Source organism: Pristis pectinata, chromosome 6 (genome assembly GCF_009764475.1).
Source record: "Pristis pectinata isolate sPriPec2 chromosome 6, sPriPec2.1.pri, whole genome shotgun sequence".
Classification (NCBI taxonomy): Eukaryota; Metazoa; Chordata; class Chondrichthyes; order Rhinopristiformes; family Pristidae; genus Pristis; species Pristis pectinata.
In genome coordinates, this window is record NC_067410.1 from 38003270 (window position 1) to 38023625 (window position 20356).

The following is a 20356-nucleotide window of genomic DNA, read 5'->3' on the forward strand; positions in this document are numbered from 1 at the left end:
TCTAATTGCATGATGGGGTTTAGGCATAATACCAGTATGAAATTAGAGATCTTTCAGGAAAATCTGGTAGGACACTGCTCTTTGGCTGCAGTATTTAGAAACTTCCCTGGGAATCGTACTTCTGGTAGTCATGAAGTGCATCGTAAAAACATGCTCTGTTGGCAGAAATGTCAAGACTATTTAATGTACCTATGACAGTGAACGCTGATGACAGTTTCCTATTTACTGCAAAATGAGACCATGACCAAGATTGCAAAATAGGGTACAGTAATTCAGTTGCTTTCACATCTTAAGCTTGAAAACAGCATTCTAGGTGATGAATATTTTAATTCACAGATCACAGAAGAAACTGGCTTATGGCTTCAGAGATTTAAGATATGGAAAAGGTTGCATTTTTTTGAATTACAAGACAAAAAATGCTTCTGCTTCATGTGGCAATAAAATCAAAAGATTCTTAAATGGACTTGACATTCATTTTTTGAAGGGATGCTTTGAAAGACCATAGTTCATCACATAATATTGGGTGGATCTTAGTGATTTGAAGCATAGGAAAAGAATTGCAGAGCTGCTTTGTTTCGAACGTTGAGAAGTTGGAGAAGAGAAAGGAATTGCAGAAAGGAATGTGAGATTGTGGATAGAAGAGGAAATGAGTCTGACTTTGGAGGAGTAATATCAGAAGTGAAGAAAGCTAGAAAGTAAGAAAAAAATTGCAAATTAAAGAGAAGCTCCTCTGAAATATACAACTGCAATTAAAAAGTCATGCGGATTCAACAGGGAGATTGTGGCTTGACATGGAAATTTTGCTTTGTAATACATGTAAAAATTACGGTAACTAAATGAACAAAACAACACTTGGGAAATTAAAGTACTCCAGATGAAAGGTTTATATGGAAGAGTTTATAATTATGGGGAACAGTTCTCTCGTAGTCGGGGAAATAGTGAATCTACAGAGGAATATAAACAAAATAACAGGCCCACAGGGGAAGAAAAGTGATTTAAAAACAAGTCTTCAGCATGAACATTTTACCCACTCAGGAATAAATACTGGCAGCAGGGTCTTGTTTAACAATGACCCTTTGATGTCAGTGGCTCAAGATTAAGAGTGGTAACAAAGCGAAAGATCTCATCCTTTATTTTCAATACTTACACTCATCTTTGAATTACTTGGACCCCAAAAGCTGTTAAATGATTTCATGGAAAATAGATAGTTCAAAATACCATACTTTGAAAAAATGCAGCAACATGCTTTGTGGGAGTGAACATATTATTGCACTCAACACTTGAACAAAGAACCCCTCTTCAGTCATTATTACTTTGAACAGGGATGAGATTGCAAATCTTTCTGGTGCAACTGACCTGTACATTTTGTTCATAGAGGCTTAACCTTATTTCCTAGCATTGGAATATACATAAAAACCTTTTATCATAAATGTTAAGGATTTCTAATACATTGACTTTTCTTAGTTTCTACTTTGAATTTATGTGAATCTTCCTCAAATTTGACAGATAGCACCATAAAAATGATGAAATATCCCAAAATGAATCTGAGGAATTAACCAGCCTTTGCTATTGAAATGATCTAAAGGAAATGCAGCCAAATCCTGAGCCAATATCTGACTGAAGATTGCGGAATGTTGTCAGTTGATGCAAGAAAATAAATGACTTCCCAAGTACCACTTATCACCATAATGAATACTGCAAATGAGAAATAATCTCTTTATTATACAATTTAATATAATAATTCACTGTGACATTGATTTAAATGATGACCAGGAACTGGACCACAGCCGTTTGGTGGTCATCTGCTCTATTATTCAAACAGTATTCAATCACAATAATTAGGCTACAGAATTAATTCAGCTTAGGTAGTATACAAGAATTGTTTAACATCAATTTAACTCAGGTATTTTGGGTTTCATGTTCTTCATCTAACAAAACACTCAGAACTGATTTTCATTGAGGTTTTCTGTTTCTCCAGTTTCCCAGGTCACACACAGAAATTGGAAGGGCAATGGAGTATTACCCCTATTGATACAAGCAACCTCCTGAATAAGGTTAGCATGGCAATATCAACAACTATGTTGCCTTTCTTTGTGGCTGAAATACAGCCCTTTATTCACTTGTCTGTGTATTCAGCATCAATTAGATAGAGACAGAATAGCTAAGGGTTCAGTCAACTACAAGGTCCTTCCGTTTTGATGGTCTACTCTGAAGTTAAATTAATTGGATTAATTATTCAGTGTAATTTGAGCATTGAAAACTGACAGTGGAGCTTCATATTTTTGTTCCAGGTTTCTGGAAAGTAACTTAACATACATTTATCAAGAAAATCCATTAAGTACTGGACACTATGCATTTTTAATCCATCTTTTTCCTTAAGGGACATATTTGATTCTGTAGATTTAAACAAGATGTTTCAGTTAATCTGAATATTTTACTTCAATGCAAGAAGTCATCTTCCTGTATTCTGTACAGTTGCTAACACCTGGAGTGGATACAAAGTAAACACCAGAAAAATCATTCTCTTATGCTGAAGGGCAGTGGTTAAACAAATGGAATGCCAGTCTCATTACTTTATGAGCTATATAATGATCCACGTTGATAGTGGGCTGAAACAGATGGAAATTCAGTCAGTTTTCTGACTCCCCAGAAATTGTTTTCTGGGGAGGCCAAATTACTTAATAAAAGCTGCTTTAACATTACAGAATTTTACATGTAACATTCAGCTTGCATTCTCAATTGCCAAGAAACATTATTCAGTGTCACTTCATGTATCAAATAACAGTTCCAATTTACACAGTTCAAATTTCTTTGATTTGGTAACTTTTCCTCAGAGTAAATAAAATTTTGATGAGAAAGTTCAGTAGAAAAGAAACTGACTGAATTTCCATCTGTTTCGTTCCACTATCAATGTGGATCATTATACAGGTCATAAAGTAATGAGACTGGCAATCCACTTATTTAACCACTGCCCTTCAGCAGTCCATTGAACAATTATAAATCCCCATCCATTTCTAAGTATTTACTAATTTCAACTTCCATTTAGCAACCTTTATTCACATCCGAGATAAGGGCCCAGCATAACTTATAGACTCCAAATTAATCAAGCAGCAATGTTTTATGCAATGAATATTTGAAATTGTACCTCAAAACTAACAACTTGGATCTTTGCACACCTCCCTCCGAATGAAAATGTTCACTTCACAATTAGGTTTGTCTGCTTTTTCAAATTCATGCATGAAATCAAGTTTGAGTCCTGATGAAGGATTTTGGGCTAAAACGTCGATTGTTCATCTCCCTCCATGGATGCTGTCTGACCTGCTGAGTTCCTCCAGCATTTTGTGTGTGTTGCTCTTTATGAGATATGATTACTAATGAGTAATTTAATGAGCGATAAAGTCCTGTGTATTTTCCTGAGACATTGACTCCTTGTCCTGAGTAACTGTCTTAACTTGGGGAAATATTTGTTGATGAATCATTGGTCTACAAACAACAGGATATAGGTTGTTGAATATGGCAACCCCAGAATATAATGATGGCTGCATGAAGTATACACAAGACATTTTACACAGTCCAAGCACCTTTGCTACACCACAGTGGATAATGGTGTATACTTCATCAGTTTGCCATCAACCACGTGGGAAATGGTTTCACTGGTCAGCATGTCTTCAGTAAGATGAGACACATATAAACTATCAAACTTCTATTGAATTGGAAGAAAAATTCGAGGACAGAAAGATAATAAAGTATATCACCTCAACATTTTTTTTTTGAAGTTGTGAAAAAGTTTGCTCTAAAGACACTCCGGCCTACAGGAGAGGAAGGGTTGGAAATTCAACTTGTGAAAACACATGTTGAAAAAGTACAGCATCAAATCCAGTGTTTATCTCATGCAAAGTCTTAAGGCTCTGGATATTACAATAAATATGAAATCCAATGTGTCACATGAGGCAGAAGGGGGTTTACACGAGTTATCATGCACAAGGGCCTTTATTTCACAATCTCCGAGCACAAAAGATAGCGTAAATCCTTGGGATAGTGTGTTGGCTAGCAGATTGGAAATAGGAAAGGGGAGGGACAGTGACACGTGAAGATGGGTTTGGAGGGACATAACAGGAGAGAATGTCCCTGGTATGAGGAAACATGATCAGGATGTTGTGCGACAAAGACAATGGAGTGTTGCTAAGGAGATGAGGTTTGAATGTTGGGGAGCTGAGTTATTGCTGGTTGGTGTTTTTCTATTCTTTTTTTTGGGACATGTGCATCATTGGAAAAGCCAGTATTCACTGCCCATGCCTGGGAAAATGACAAAGGTAAAGATATGATTGGAAGTGTTGCTGAAGAGATGACAGGTGGTTGAAGGTGAAGATGGAGGGAACTTGAGGAGTTGAAGGGTTTGGGAGCTGATTGGAGGATCAATGAATCATGGGGGAGGGGTTTTCAAGAAGTGATACGAAAGGCTGAGGATACAATGGAAGTGCTGAGGAGATGATGGATTGAGAATATGTTAAGTGTTGAGAAGATGATAGCGATGTTGAGATGACAATAAGGGAAATGGAGAAGTAATGTAGGTGAGTGTTTAGGAGAACATATGGGAGCTGAAAATAAAATGTGGTAAAGGGATGATGGAGAGGGGTCCGGAGCAAATGAGGGTCAAGGAGTATGGTAGTTTGACGGGGATGTCAAAGAGGTGGAGGATTGTGAAGACCAACGGGGAACCAGTTAGAACTCAACAGTTCTGATGAGTTCACTCAGCTAAAAAAAAAATGAAATGCTGTCAGAAGCACACCAGTTCACCTCACCTGCAATCAGGAGTGCCAACCATTTCCAGTTAAAATTAAGTGAATAGCATTATTCAAAATCTGAACACACAAGCACAAGCCAATGGCTAGCAACTCAGATTAATCACAATATTTGTGTGTGTGTGTGTGTGTGTGTGTGTGTGGAAGTAAATGACAGAAGGTGATGGTTGGGCAGAGTGATGAGAGGTTGGGGGGAACAGGTGGGGAATCGACCAAAGGTGGTGAGCATTTTTTCACCACTCCATAAGTGGTGCAAGTCTTAAAGATGATGTCAACCAACGGAAGGAAAAGAAAAGGGAGGTCAAATAGACCTCAGGATCAAAGGTTTGAAAAGAATATTTACAGGAATCAATAAAAATTGGAAAAGTCCAAATAAATGAAATAATCTGCAACCTGATTAAGGAAAATACTACAATGCTAGTAGCAGAGATAAACTTGCTCAGGATCAAAGGCAGAATCTATTTGGTTGGAATTGACAAAAAGGACTATGACGCTTCACCATATATGTTTTAGGCCATTAAATGGAAGAGGTGTAAAAGGTAAACAATTGTGGTCAAGAGAGTCTCTAACTAATTCATTATAAATGGGATAGTAATTGTGTTTTGGGCAGAAATGGGCAAGAATTTATGGATTGAAGTTTTGGAGACTTTCTTGAACAAGCTATTTCCACCTTTATTAGGAACATTGTCTGCCTATGGGGTATGACTTGAGGGATCATCACTCTTAAGAAGCAAAATGGAGTGAGGTTGAGCTTATTTATGAAGACTTAAAACACATCTAAAATAATAATACTTAAATGAAGCAGGACTTATTCTAGTGTTAGACTGATGAGGATACAAAAGCATTGTGATTAAATTTCTAGTCTAGCATCTCTGTGGCTGGATTATTGGTCAAGAGATACAAGTTTGAATACCACTAGGCAACTAGGGAATTTACATTTAAATAAAATACACTGCAAATAAAATGTTGATATCATTTATGGTAACCAGGAAACTAATGAACTGCTGTTAAGTCCCAAGGCTGGCAGCATTTATTGTCCATTCCTTCTTAAACTCTGAACATATAGACTTGCTGGGCCATTTCAGAAGGCAGATTTCCTTCCTGAAGAAGATGAGTAAACTAAATGAGTTGCAGCAAGTGTGTCCTTTTATTTTCCTTAAAAAAGTAAACACTTGCTGTAGTGGAGTGCAACAAAGGATCACTCGCCTAATTCCTAGGATGACAGGACTGAAGAATGGTTAATTCTGCCAAAATTCATTAGAATTTAGAAGAATGAGATGAGATCTAATTGAAACATACAGAATTCTGACATGGCTCAACAGGTTGGATGCACAGGTTGGCTGGGAGTTTAGAACCAGGGATCACAGTCTCAGGATATGGACATTTAGGACCGAAATGAGGAGAAATTGTTTCACTCAGTGGGTGATGAACCCATGGAATTCAAACATGGTTACTGAATATATTTCAGAAGGAGATAGAGCATGTTTAAAGGAACAAATGGCCAATGCTACTCTTGTTTTTCTAAGTTCAGATAAGACTCTGGACTTTATGAATAGATGCATAAGCACACAAAATCAAGGATGCTCTATTGAATCTATAAAAAATATAAGACATTCCCAGCCAGTGTAATATGTCTAACTCACTTTGGAGAGGGTGTGAATGCTTCGGAGATGGTAGAGAAGAATTTGACTGCAATGATGTCAAGGATGAGGGATTATAGTTGCACAAACTACCTTCAGACTGGAGTTGTTCTCTTTAGAACAGAGAACACTTGGAGATATATAGAAATACAAATTATAAAGGGTTCATATGGCATAAATAATAAGTTGAGTCAAAGATTTGAGCACTGATTTCAAGAGATTTCTAAAAGATCTGCAAGTGGCATGAGGAAAATCATCTCACACAATGAATGGTTAGGAATTGGAATGCCCTGCGTGATAGGGTTGTGGATAAAATATTTCAAGTTGTAACCAATGCAGCCATGTGGGGAAAGAGCAATGGACTAAGACTTAATGGATGCTCATTAAAAGAAACAAAGCAGATTCAGTGGTCTAAATGTGTTATAATTCTGCCTCCTTTGTTGACAAAAACAGAATAGCTTCAGTGATAAAGGCAGCACATTTCTGGAAGTCATTCATATAGTTGATTATATGTCTAAGTTTGCAGAAGTCACTAAGTTAGGAAGCACCTTAAACAGAAAGTTCAAAAGAGACCTTGATGGTAAATAGAATAAAATGAAGATGAAGATGAAGATCAATGTGGGGATGGATGACCTTTACCAGAACAGATCTGAGAAAGTTAATCTGAATATCTTTTAACCGTTGAGAGACCAGGAACCACAGAAGTGCAAAGAGGCTTAAGGTTCCATGTTAACAAGTTGCTTAAAAGCTACTGTATGTCATGTCAAAAAAAATTAAAATAGCAAAATGAATATTGGTCAGTGTGTGAAGGGATGGGGTGGTGGAATAAGTTGGATCATGCAACTTATAGGCATGAACCTCAGGACAGAAACATTACTTCATTACTTTCTGAATGTAGTTTCACCAGTACGTGAAAGGCAAAATGCTGAAGACAGGTTTCATCATTTCCTTGTGGTTTTGATCATTGTAGGATTATGTAAATCAGGTCTTCAAACCAATTAACTGATTCAATAGGGTAGAGAAGTTATTTTCCCTACCTGGGGAATACAGAACAAGGGATCATAATTCTTTCATTTGAGAACCATGATTTCCAAATGAAATCAGGAAGAATTCTTTCATCTTTGGAATTTGTTCTGCCACACAAGGCTAAAGATTGCTGTGAAGATTGAAATCTTCAAGAAGGAGTTCAAAAGAATCATGCCGGGCTGTATTATGTGGCGGTTAGTGTAATGCTATTACAGCACCAGCGACCCAGGTTCGATTCCGGCCACTGTCTGTAAGGAGTTTGTATGTTTTCCCCATGACTTTGTGGGTTTCCTCTGGGTGCTCCGGTTTTCTCCCACACTCCAAAGATGTACAGGTTAGGAAGTTGTGGGCATGCTATGTTGGTGCAGGAAGCATGGCAACATTTGCAGGTTGCCCCCAGAACACTCTACGCAAAAGTTGCATTTCACTGTGTATTTCAATTTACATGTGACTAATAAAGATATCTTGTCTTAATTTGAGCTAAAACAGGAAAATGCATTTTGATATGGAGCAGTTGAGATTCAATTGCATGATGAATAGATGAGAGATGCTAAGTGCCTTATTTATGTTCCTGTAACTTTTGCAACATGAATACACAGGACCAGAGTCTCTTGAGCATAATCAAGATTTCCGCACACAAAATCTGCTTGAGATTGAGTTCGTTAGGTTCTGCTCAAATCCATTTCCACAATCACTATTGTAAAATCCCCCATTACCCAGTACAATTCAGCAGTATTATAATTTTTTTAAACTTTGTTATTAAGTATTCCTGGATGTATTTAATAACAAGGCTTAAAATGGATTTACCACCCAAAATCAACTTTTTTCAATAAATAATCATATCTAGTCCTCGGCCAAGTGGCACCCGGTTTAAAAAAAATCACTCAAATTGAAAATTATAATTTAAAAGATTATACTGCAATTTCCATTTAGACACATATACACTAATGCTTCCTCAATTAAACACCACTTTGATATAAAAAAAACATTTTTTTTTCTAAACTAGTGTAATTAGTAATTTTAACCTGTAACCTGGTCAGCTTTTGAGACTTGCTTAAATTGGGAGGATTGAATCCTGAACCAATGTTTATATAAAAAAAAGCAAAACAAAAACAGCTTTGCTTAAAACTACCCAATCAATGTGACAGGATATCTAACTGATCCCAGAATGGACTTGAAAAGATAGTATCTTCCAAAAACTACCTAAGTGCACTTCCCAGAATTTGGCAACACTCTACCAATTGATACAAGTAGCTTTTCAATTGTCAGGAAACTATTGCTCAGAAATTAATATTGAAGTAGTTCTCAGAATTGCAACCTGTCACTCTAACCATCAGCAAGGATACTGCAAACAGTGCTCCAGTTTATAGAACTATAGCCTGACCCCTCAGTCTTCTTTACAGCAAGGCAAAGCTGTTTGCAGATTATAAGATTATCACTTGACATGTTATATGGATCAGAACACCTCTAAGAGATGCAAGAAAGTGAGCTCGAAAAGTCTGGAGCTCATTGTGAGCAGCAGTTAAGGTGAAGATATTACACAACAGCTTCCTATCTATTCTGGTTTCCAGACCAAACACAGCACACTTAGAAGAGCATAGCAGAGGAAGGTCTATCACGAAAATCCTTTACCAGTGTTCAAGTCAAATTTATTTCCGTGAACAGAAGGAAAAAGAATCAGACACTTTTTTTCCAATACTTTATGTTGCTTAAAAACCATGGAGGTGCAAAATAAAACTCAACCTTAAATTAATTAAGGTCACTTTGAACAAGTGTGTGGGAAACAAACAAAATATTGTCATTCAACTATAAGAAAATTCTCTTGCTGATTCAGAGATTGGGCACTACATGTTTGCTGTTCCATATATCATTTTCACTTCACTGTTTATTTCAGTGGAAGATGATGCAGCTGGTTTTACAAGGCTGACAGCAGGGATGCAGCAGAAAAAAAACTATAGATGAAAAAAGCTGAGTGCTTCAGTTCACTTAACACCAAAAGTGTGACATTTATCAAGAAAAGAAAACCTAACCTTAAAAGACCCATCATTTCCGCTGGATCTTTCCTGTAGAGTTTGTAAATGCCTAACACAAATACATCATTTACAATATATCCGTGACCAAAAAAAACCTTAAATGAGACTTCAAAAATAATTAGCTCAGCCTTAAGAAAAATGCATCATTATTGTTTGTACAGTAGTTGATTTCACATCTGTCGTGGTGTGAACTTTGACAACAAGCAATAACATGTATCCCAATCACAATTTTCACAGCAAGCTGTTCTTCACTTTTCTATAAAATGTACTGACTCCTTGGACTCTACAAAAGAGTAATGGTGCTCCTTTGAAAGCATTTAAAGCTTTCCTCAATGCAAGCAGAGATTTAATTATCACTCTCCATTTAAATTATGGATTGGAGTCATGACTGAATCTAAATTAATCAGGAATAAAGTAATCCACATGCATCCATTATTTATAAATGATCGGCATTTTACTTTACCATTGTGCATTCAGAATGCATTATCTAAAAATACATCATTCTTAGCATTAATTGACAAGAATATTGTGAGAAGGTAATCTCAAAAAAATATACAAACACGAACAGCAGGTAGTGCACATTTTAGTAGCACCAAAACATCATTCTTATAGTCACCATTACTTGCTTTAGATATAATAATTATGATCCAATGGTAATTACATGTGAAACATTCAGAACACTTTTAAATTGATATCCTGCTTTTGATACTTCATAATTGATTGCTTTAGTTCACATTATCTAATATACATGATTGCACAATGCACTGCAGAAGTCTGCTAGAATGATGTTCGAATCAAGAAATTTTCTTGTCAGTGTGGGACATCACAATCACAAGGAAGCCTATTTTTTGAGCCATTTAACAGGTCATTACCACATCAAATATATCTGGATTTTTGAACAATTCAGATAATTCCAAATAAAATTGTCATTGGCAAATCAAACTCCAATGTAAATGCAAGTGAGTTCTTTTTGGATTTTAACAAATGAAGGTAACATTATTCTCAGCAAATATGTTGAACACAGTCACATGTACAAATCAAAGGTATTAATGATATTTTACCTGCTAGGCAGCCAATGAATGATAGTAGTAACAGTAGTTTCCATAGCAACATCATCTTCAGTTGCCAAGGGCAAATAAGCCTCTCATGCAATCACCAGTTAATAGAAGACTTCCTTTTCAAGGTACAACCTCTAATCTGTGGGAAAAGCCAATTTGAAAAAGAATTAAAAACAAGCATTTCGTCCTCTGCCCAATCTCAGAACACACCAGTGACATTGGCACTTGCTTGGCTGATCCACCTAAATACAACTGATTTGCTGATTAATAAATCATGCAATTAACAAAACACATTGAATAATCAAAAGCACACTTCTAAGCCATTGTAAAAGAAATAGCAGGCAGTTCTGCTTGTCTTGTAAACATGATCCTCTCAACGAGCAGAGAGGGCAAAAGCTTAACAATTGAGTCATGTACAGATGTTAACAATGAAGAAACACCCGGGAGCAAAAAAAAGGTGACGATTTAGCGTATTGCACTCTATAAGGCAATTTGCTTTGTTTATGAGTGCAACACCACCAGTTCAGGGAAGTGGGCAATGCTGACCACACATAAAATATCATTTAGGTCTCAAATGGCCAACCTGGAACTATTTAAGATTAGTTTCAAAGAAGTGTCACTGTTTTCATCTCAAATTTATTTTGCTTTAGTTTTTACTGCTGAATAGACCAGGAAATTTTCTGAACAATTTTTGATCTAGTTTGGTTCTTTTAACCAGTGGGGTGGTAGAATGTGTCAGTTCTCCTCAGATTTCAAACAAATCACTGCTAATGAAGCATGCTTCCCATATTCGCATCAAGAGTCATGTCTTTCATCATTCAGTTCAAGCAGAGTTGAAGCTCAAAGGTAAGGAGCCACACACCCTATAGGTACAAAACACTTACAAAATAGCTCGAAGAGGAGGCATCAACATCATATCAACATGATGAAAATGCAAAGGGATTTTTTTTAAGAAAAATAGTTAACTTAAAAAAAATTATCTACCTGCACTGCACTTTGTCTACCTGCACTGCACTTTCTCTGTAGCTGTGAAACTTTACTCTGCATTCTGTATTGTTTTACCTTGTGCTACCTCAATGCACTGTGTAATGAATTGATCTGTATGAACAATACGCAAGACAAGTTTTTCACTGTACCTCAGTACAAGTGACAATAATTCTAAACCATCAACTAAAATCACTATGTTTTACTGTATCATTGCATGGTTTATGGCAGCATTTGATTAAAGATTTAATCTTAATTGTATTATTGATGGAGCTTGGAGCAGTTGCAAAGAAAAACTGTAGGGGAGTGACACAATCGAAAATGAATACATTTAATGTCAGAGGTGCTGATTCAGAATTTTGTCCAATGATTATTTGGACATCTAAGTGTTATTAATCTGGACTGGGCTGGCTCCCAGTTAACCAGTTCTGTCTCCAGGAGGGCTTTTGATTCCACCACCACCCACCTCCCCATTCTCCATGTAAGTATTTGCCCTGCAGAAGGTTTTTACAGCAAATGATCTCTTGTTCTCCAACACCTGGTCCAAATGGATATTCTTCAATTATTACCTCAAAACAGTATGTTCCAGATTTTGTCAGAGAAAATAATATGTGAATAATAATGCAAACTGTTATTGAAGAGTAAATCCAGCATTGATTTCCAGCATCTTAACTGTGGAGTTGAGAATGAAAACTAGGAAGTCACTATTATTATTTTCCTAGTCCCATCCAAGCAGTGATCTGCAAATATCTCACAAAAAATTTGCCATTGATAAACATAAGGTATCTTACAGGAATGTCAGAAAAAGTTAGGTCTCAGATACACAAATTTATGTGAATTTTCACTCACGTGGTAAGTCTTAATAACTGCCTAGCATCTTTCAGGTATTGAAAATTATTTCTATGTGTAATCCTATAACTGAACATTTGATATATTAAGTAATTCTTATTTTTATGTTTCTCTTTTTAACTTCATATTTCTTTACCACTTTTCATTTTCTTTACATGAATTGACACTGAAAAGACTTTCTAACAGATGCTTCTTCACACAGTGTGGATTCAGTGTGGTCTGATTGGTTAAGGAGAAAAATGGCTGTTCATCCTATTCACACAGGATGTCAGTCTTCTCAAGAGGGTGTGGTACTGTTCCACTGCATAAATCTACAGAATATCCATGAACAGCTCGGAGTCTAATGAACAGCCAATGCTAAATGTTTGCTGCTAATGAAAAATCTGAGGACAGTGGCACAGCTTGCAGGAACCCAGGTTTGATCCTGACCTTGGATGCCATCTGCATGGAGTTTGTGTGTTCTCTTTCTAAGTCCAAAACTTCCTCCCACATTCCAAAGACATGCCGGTCATCCAACTGCCACTGTAAATGATTTTTATGACTTACCTACATTTTGAGGTAATGAAGGGTGATTTGACATGCATGTGAGAAAGAAGAAATTGCTGGGCTACTGGGAAATTAAGAGAGGGAAATGGGATTGATGAGATAGATTATTGACAACTAGCATGAATGTAGTGGGCCAAATGGACTCCTCCTGTGTCATAACAAGTAAATAAACAGAATTAAGAGGTACGTCAGTCGATTATTCCATGTTTCCTACCACAGACTGAGCTGATTTATGTTTCGGAACAGAGAAAGATGTGACATTTCTAACAAAAATTATTGGATTAAGCAAACAACAGGAACAATGGCTAATGAAACACAGAACAAATAAAACTACAGGTGCTGGGATCTGAAACAAAAAAGTGCTGGAAGCACCAAGCCAGTCAAGCAGCATCTGTGGAAGGGGAAACCAGAAACCAATTAATGTTTCTGGTTTCTCTGTGTCTGCATGGGTTTCCTCTGGGTGCTCCGGTTTCCTCCCACATTCCAAAGACGTACGGGTTAGAAGTTGTGGGCATGCTATGTTGGCATCAGAAGCGTGGCGACACTAGCGGGCTGCCCCCAGAACACTCTATACAAAAGATGCATTTCACTATGTGTTTTGATATACATGTGACTAATAAAGATATCTTTAAAAATAACCTTTGTCAATAGTCTTTGAACCATTTGTCACTAATGAGTAAAAATATACAAGACTTGGTCTTTACCAGGTGAAGAAAAGTTTTTAAACAGGATTCTCAATGGATCAAATGTCTAGCCCCCCCCCCACCCCATGAATCTGTAAAAAAACAGCTGGTATTCAAACCCAGAAGCAGCAACAAACTTTAGGACAGGATGAAGAAATGAGAAATGAAATAAGGCTAAGGATTTACAAATGAATATTAACTTTTATTTTTATTGCTTTAACCTCTGATTTCTTTGTTCTCATTTGGTCCGCCTTTATGTATTGAACAAACCTGCAAACATTTCCTGATCATTACTCGCAACAATCATCCAAGATTATGTACAACACAATTAAAAAACATAGTGCTGCATAACATAACATTGAAATCTGCATTAAGCAAATGCAATTTCCAACAGGATTTTTAAATTTTGCATTTCAACCAACATGCAGCAGATGAATCATGTGTGAGAGTATTTGATACTTTTCAAAGCCAAAATGGTTTCACGTGAAATTTAGAAAAAACATTCAAAGCACATCATGCAGAGAGCTATGCAATTGTATTGGTTCTTTTTCATTCGTCCTTTTCTATAGGTCAGCTAAAATAAAATTAAAAGGAATTGCTGCAATCCTACGGAATGTAATGACTAATTGTGCAGAATGTTACCTTATGATCAAAATTGCAATTGCTCCTGATATAAACTTCATCTGATCTCTCGTTCCCCTTTTAGCTCATATTCACATCAACAGGGTAGATGATATCAGCCATCTCATGGCCCTCCCTTTAAGTGGATGCCTGAATTTGTAACTAATATCATTAAAACAAAGCTGAATGCCTATTATCAGCCTCCAAGTCAAAGGAGTGAAACTCAAAATCAAAGCCATCAGTCATGTCAACTTTATATACTCTTCAGATGTGTCCCACAAAGCAAGCGTCTCAACACTGATCAATTGTATCCACGTGACATTGAGCGTACAGGTTAATTGGTGGATGTTAGTACCAATCAGATGGGATTTTTGTCATTGTAATCATAATTCAATTAGATTTATTGTAGTTCTGAAAAAATGACAATCAAGTAAAAGTTCCAAATTGGTGTACAGCTAACATCATTCCACTAAGAAGTGATTTAGCAAAAATGGACAGCTACTTAGTTAAAGTTAAAGGCAAACGTATTCTCACAAAGAAAAAAGGCGGGCCTGCCAAATCTGCAGTCTTCCAGATGGTGAGATGCATAAAAGGAAATGAATAAAAGGAAGACTATGTCAGACACAGAGCTTCATATTGCACAAAACCTGGAAGAATATAGAAATCATTGGGGTGAAATTAACAGGTGAAATCAGAAAAGTCAAGAACAGTCATGAAAATATACTGACGTTTAAAACTTTAAAAAATCCAAAGATGTTTTACAAGCACAGAAGTAATAAGGGGTTAACTAAGGAAGGTTTTATTGGGGTCCAAAACAAAAGCTTGCTTGTGGAGGTAGAAGATGTGGGTAAGGTTTTTAATAGATACTTTGTACTTGTCATCAAAAAGGAAGAGGTTAATATATGTTACTGTGGAAGAGGATGTATGTGAAATATTAAATGGGAAAAACCTAGTTGGAGAGGAATTATTATGGGGCTGAGCATCTTTGAAGATGTATAAATCAGCAGGTCCAGATGAATTTAAAAGAAGCAAGGGAGAAAACTGCAGAGACTAACCACAATATTTCAAATCTCTGGCTACAGCAGTGGTGTCAGAGAATTGAAAGACTATGGACACTGTAAAATTGTTTAAAGAGGAAGGAAAGGATAAACTGAGTAATTACAGTCCATTACTTTAGGTGGTGGGGAAATTACTGGAATCAATTCTGGGGGAAGAGTATAAGCTTTCATTCAAAAAGGCACATATTAATCAAGCACAGTCAGTGTGGGCTGGTTAAGGGGAGGTTAGGACTCAATGAATATGATTGATGTTTTTTGATATCCATGGGAGTTGATGGGGGCAGTCTGTTCAAAGCAGTCTACATGGATTTTAGCAAGGTTTTATCAAGGTCCCTCATGGCAAGCTGGTCAAAAATGAAAAACCCACAGGATTCAAGAAAGAAAATTTCAGATAAAGGAAGATATAGATGGTTTGGTCAGCTGAGCTAAAAAAAAGTCAACTTAAATGTAATCCAGAGAAGTGTGAATTGATACATTAATAAAGGTGCAACGAGGCAGGAGCAGTGTAGTGGCACAGCTGGTGGATCTTCTGCCAGCACCTCCAGAGACCCAGATTCCATCCTGACCTCAGGTGCTGTCTTTGTGGAGTTTACATGTTCTCCCCATCGCCATGTATGCTTCCTCTGGCTGTTCTGGCTCCCTCTCAAAATCTAAAAATATGCTGGTTGGGAGGTTAATTGGCTATTATAAATCACTCCAACTGTGTAGGCGAGTGATAGAAGCAAGGGGGAGTTGATGGGAATATGGGGTGAATAAAATGGGATTAGTATAAATGGGTGCTTGATGGTCTGCATGGCTCAGTGGGCTGAAGGGCCTGCTTCTTTGCTACGTGACTCTATGAATACACAGTAAATGGAAAGGTATTCATTAGTGTGGAGGAGCAGAGGGAATGTGTGTTCACAGGTCATTAAAGTTGACAGGACAGGTCAACAAAGTGGTTAAAAGGCAAACATGATACTTTATTTTTTTAGCCAAGCCACAGAATACAAGACAAAGAGGGTCTGTTGGAACTACATACTCCAAAGAATACAGGACTAACTTTCATCCATTTGTCATAGTCCAACCCCCTCATCTCAGGACTTCCTTCAATGCTAATGTATATTCTTTCTTAAATAAGGGGGGCCAATACTGTACCCAGTACCTCAGGTGTGGCCTTGCCAACATCTCGTACAATTTTAACAATACTTCTGTTTTGAAACTCCAACCCTCAGCAACAAACGCCAATATGCCTTTTGCCTTCTTAATTACTTGCTGCAACTACAAGCTAACTTTTTATGTTGCATGCACAAGAACACCTGGATACTCCACTCATTTACAGTGTCTCTCTATTCAGACAAAGTTTGCCTTTTGATTCCTCCTCTCAAAGAGCATGACGTTGCACATTCCAACATTAAGCTCCATTTGCCAAGTTTTTGCCCACTCACTTAACCTATCCATACCCTATTGCAGAGACTTAATATTGTCATTGCAGCTTGCCTTCCCACCTTCCTTTCTGTCATCATAAAACTTCAGTATCTTATATTTTGACCCCTCATCCGAAACATGAATATAGATGGTAAATAACTGAGGCCAAGGACTGATCCTTGGAGCACTCCACTTGTTACATCTTCCCAGTCTGTAAAAGACACATTTATTCCAACTCTCTTGCTTCAATGTGATAACGGGTCTTCAATCCAGGTTAACACACTTCCACAATCCCATGAGCTCTTCTGCATTTCCTTACTTCCTTTCTGTTTGGCATTGCATTGAATGCCTTCCAGGAATCCAAATACAGTACATCTACAGGTATCCCACCATCAACTCTGCTTGTTACATTCTTGAAGAACTCTAGCAAATTTGTCAAACATGATTGCACTTTCATAAAAGACTTGGTTTCATTGCATTAAACTTTTCTGAATTATTAGATTTTTCTTCCTTGATAAAAGACTTCAGCATCTTCCCAACAACAGATTTTAAGCTAACTGACCTTTAGGTTCTCACTTTTTGCCTCCCTCCCTCCCTTCCTAAAAAGGGCATGATAATCACTGTTTTCCAATCTGCTAGTACCGTCCTGGAATTCTGAGTTTTGAAAACTCCAACGAATGGCTCTGCTATCGATGCAGTTACTTCCTTTAAAACCCTTGGATGCAGGCCATTGGGTCCTGGAAAACTTGTTTGTCTTCAGTTCCATTTGTTTTTCCAATACTTTGTACCTCATGGTTGAGGTTTTTGGAAAATCTTCCCTCTTATTTGTAAATAGCAGCATTGTTATCCTTGGGATTCTTACAGTGCCTTCCACTGATGCAAATGTTGGTTTAAATTTTCTGCCACTTCCTTGCTTCCAGTTATTTCCCCAGTCACACTCTTCAGGGGTTTTACGCTTTCCCAAACAATTTTCTGTCCTTTTAATATATAAATAAAGCTCTTGTTGTTTGTTTCAATACTGATTGCCAATTTACTGTCATCCATGTCTCCTTCCTTAATAGCTTTTGAGTTCTCTGTTGCCAGTTTCAGGAAAATTCCCAGTCTTCTGATCTATGACTAACTTTTGCACTTTGTATGCTCTAATTTTGGTGTGATCTTTTCTTTCATGTCCTTCCCGGACTGTCATTGATATTCTCTTTCTCATCAGGTGGCTCTGATTTGGAAACATTTCTGCCAAGCATATGACATAACACTTAAACATTTGCCAGTGCCTATCAACTGACCTATCCTTTGGCCAATTTTGCCCATGCACTCCAGACAACTCTTCCTTCAGACTTATGCAAATGTCCCTATTTGGGCTGAGGACATTGGTGATAGACCCAAGATGTTCACCTTCAGATTATAACTGGAATTACTACTCCCTAGAGGATTCTTAGCTGCAAGATTTCTTAATACAGGTTTTCCCAGGGTTACAAATGCTTGAGAAGTAGAACTGGACTACAACACTACACATGCAGAAACAACTGCTCTGTTCTTGAATTATACTGCCAAGGAATAGCGCAAAGCAGAGAAGTCAGAGAAGTTGAAGGATAGGTTCTTGGGGAAACCAAATATAACATTCCAGGCTTGAGAAAAGGAGGCACCGTAGAAAATTCTCTGGCTGCAACTGTCTAGATAAGAATGGAACCAGTTGTGTGCTGTACTACTCAGGCAAGTACAGGAGAGGTGATGGCAGGAGAGAGGCACTGGAGGAGGATATTGTAGCCAACAGCATCAACAACTGCAGATAGGTCAAGAAGGAACTGAATAGCTTTGTCACAATTACATGAATTGACATTTGTGACTTTGATAATAATTATTTCAATATCCTGGCGGGGGCAGAAGTCTGACTTGATGAATTCAGATAGTGTGATCCAGGAAAGATGGGCATTAACTGGGGAGGCTATAGTGAGTTCAAAGATTTTGGAGAGGAAAGGAATTTTGAAGTTGGAGGGTGGGTGGTAGTCTCTAAGTACTGAGGGATCATGTTGAATGTTTATTTTAGGTGGGGTAGTATGATGGAGAGGGGTATCCCTAACAAGGGAGTATATATTAACAATTCTACCTAAATGAAGGGTCAGGAAGAAAATTTGGATAACAGTTTAATGGTAATGTAGTTGAAGATGCAGGAGATGGGCCTCATGGACAAGATGAACCGAACTTGGATAAGGCACAAAGGATGAGCATAAGATGACAGATTGAGTGAGGAGTTGGGGAAAACAGAAGCGGCAGAGAAATGGCACAGACGGTTCATGATCTCAGTGTCGGTGGCACAGAAGTGCATGAGCTCTTTTCACTTGTGAAGGTGAAGGTGAAAGAACCAGCAGTTTAATACAAAAGTTGACAGTTGAAATGAAAATAAAGTCGTGAGTTCTCTGTGCATACTCAAACAAGTGTGACATGTCTGATCCTCTGATACCGTGTCTCCAGGGTGTGTCTTTCAAATTACAAATTGATTTTGATTAATTGTTGATGTGATGAAAATAAATGTACTTCATGCTTTTTATATTGTTGTCTACTTATGTTTCTCTGGCAGTTTGGACCTTATATCAGAATATCTGCAGTAAAACACTTTTTGCACATTTGTTAAGATACATGGTACAAAATCACTGAGCAACATGACATCATGTGTTTTTTTCATTTATTAGATTCTCCAAATGAAAAAAAATTATTACATTGTTAATTTTAAGTAACAACAGCATTACTGTATCAAAAGTAAGTGTTATTAATGTGGTAATTGTACACTTCTGCATAAAAAAATTCCATTGTTTCTCATTATTAACAACTAACAAGCCACTGAGTATCATCTGAATGGTTCTACACATGACAACTAGAGTTTGTCAGACTTGGTGTTTATTATAATTCTTTCAGTCATGATCAGTTCCATCAGGCTGTTTATCTATCACCATGGTGATGAAAGCCAATCATAAAGTATACTGATCATCACAATTTACCTTGTTGAATTACTGCAATCATTTCAAATTGTCCATGACAATAAATGGATTACAATTAGCATTAGATCATAAAACCTGAATCCCAATTACCACTGAAAAGTAAACTAAAAATGCAGCATGCCAAAACCAATATTTCATCCATGCTGCATGGTATTTGCAACTATTAACTTGAGATTTATGTAAAGGATTCACTAAGATTGTATCCAGTTCTTCATTGTTGGTAGTGTTTACATGTTTATACTGAGTCTTTTGACAACTCACAACAGCAAGATAATAGAGGCTATAGTCCGAATGAAGGAAACACTGTGAATATGTTTACTGACTGGTTGTAGTGTGCTTTTCTCTTCAGTCATTCCAAAGAAAAGTAATTCAGAATCACTTCACGATCACCCTAGTAACACATTAGCATATCAACAGAGAGTACATCAGTGCATATCAGTACACAGTGAGCAATAAGCCCATGGGAACTAGCTTTTGATTTAAATATATACTCACCAGTATTTCCTTTTTTCATATGCAATGTTGTTGAAGAGAGATTACCATGGGAAAGTAAACATGGAGGCAAATACAATTTTGTTTTTCTCTCTCCTTGCAGAAATTATTAACTCAAATCCACCATGATTTTATTTAAAATTTCCTCACATTGCATATGGCATTTT

At 37.1% G+C, this 20356-nt stretch overlaps 1 protein-coding gene across 4 annotated transcripts in view; it reads right to left on the reverse strand.

The window, feature by feature from the left end:
- Positions 1-20356, reverse strand: part of LOC127571688 (contactin-4-like) — a 1728143-nt gene that overhangs the window by 913801 nt on the left and 793986 nt on the right. For all 4 annotated transcript variants that reach the window (XM_052018293.1, XM_052018296.1, XM_052018294.1 and 1 more), the window contains one exon: positions 10563-10698. In XM_052018293.1, the coding sequence (XP_051874253.1) occupies positions 10563-10617 (55 nt within the window). In that variant the 5' untranslated portion in view covers positions 10618-10698. The remainder of the gene's footprint in view (positions 1-10562; positions 10699-20356) is intronic.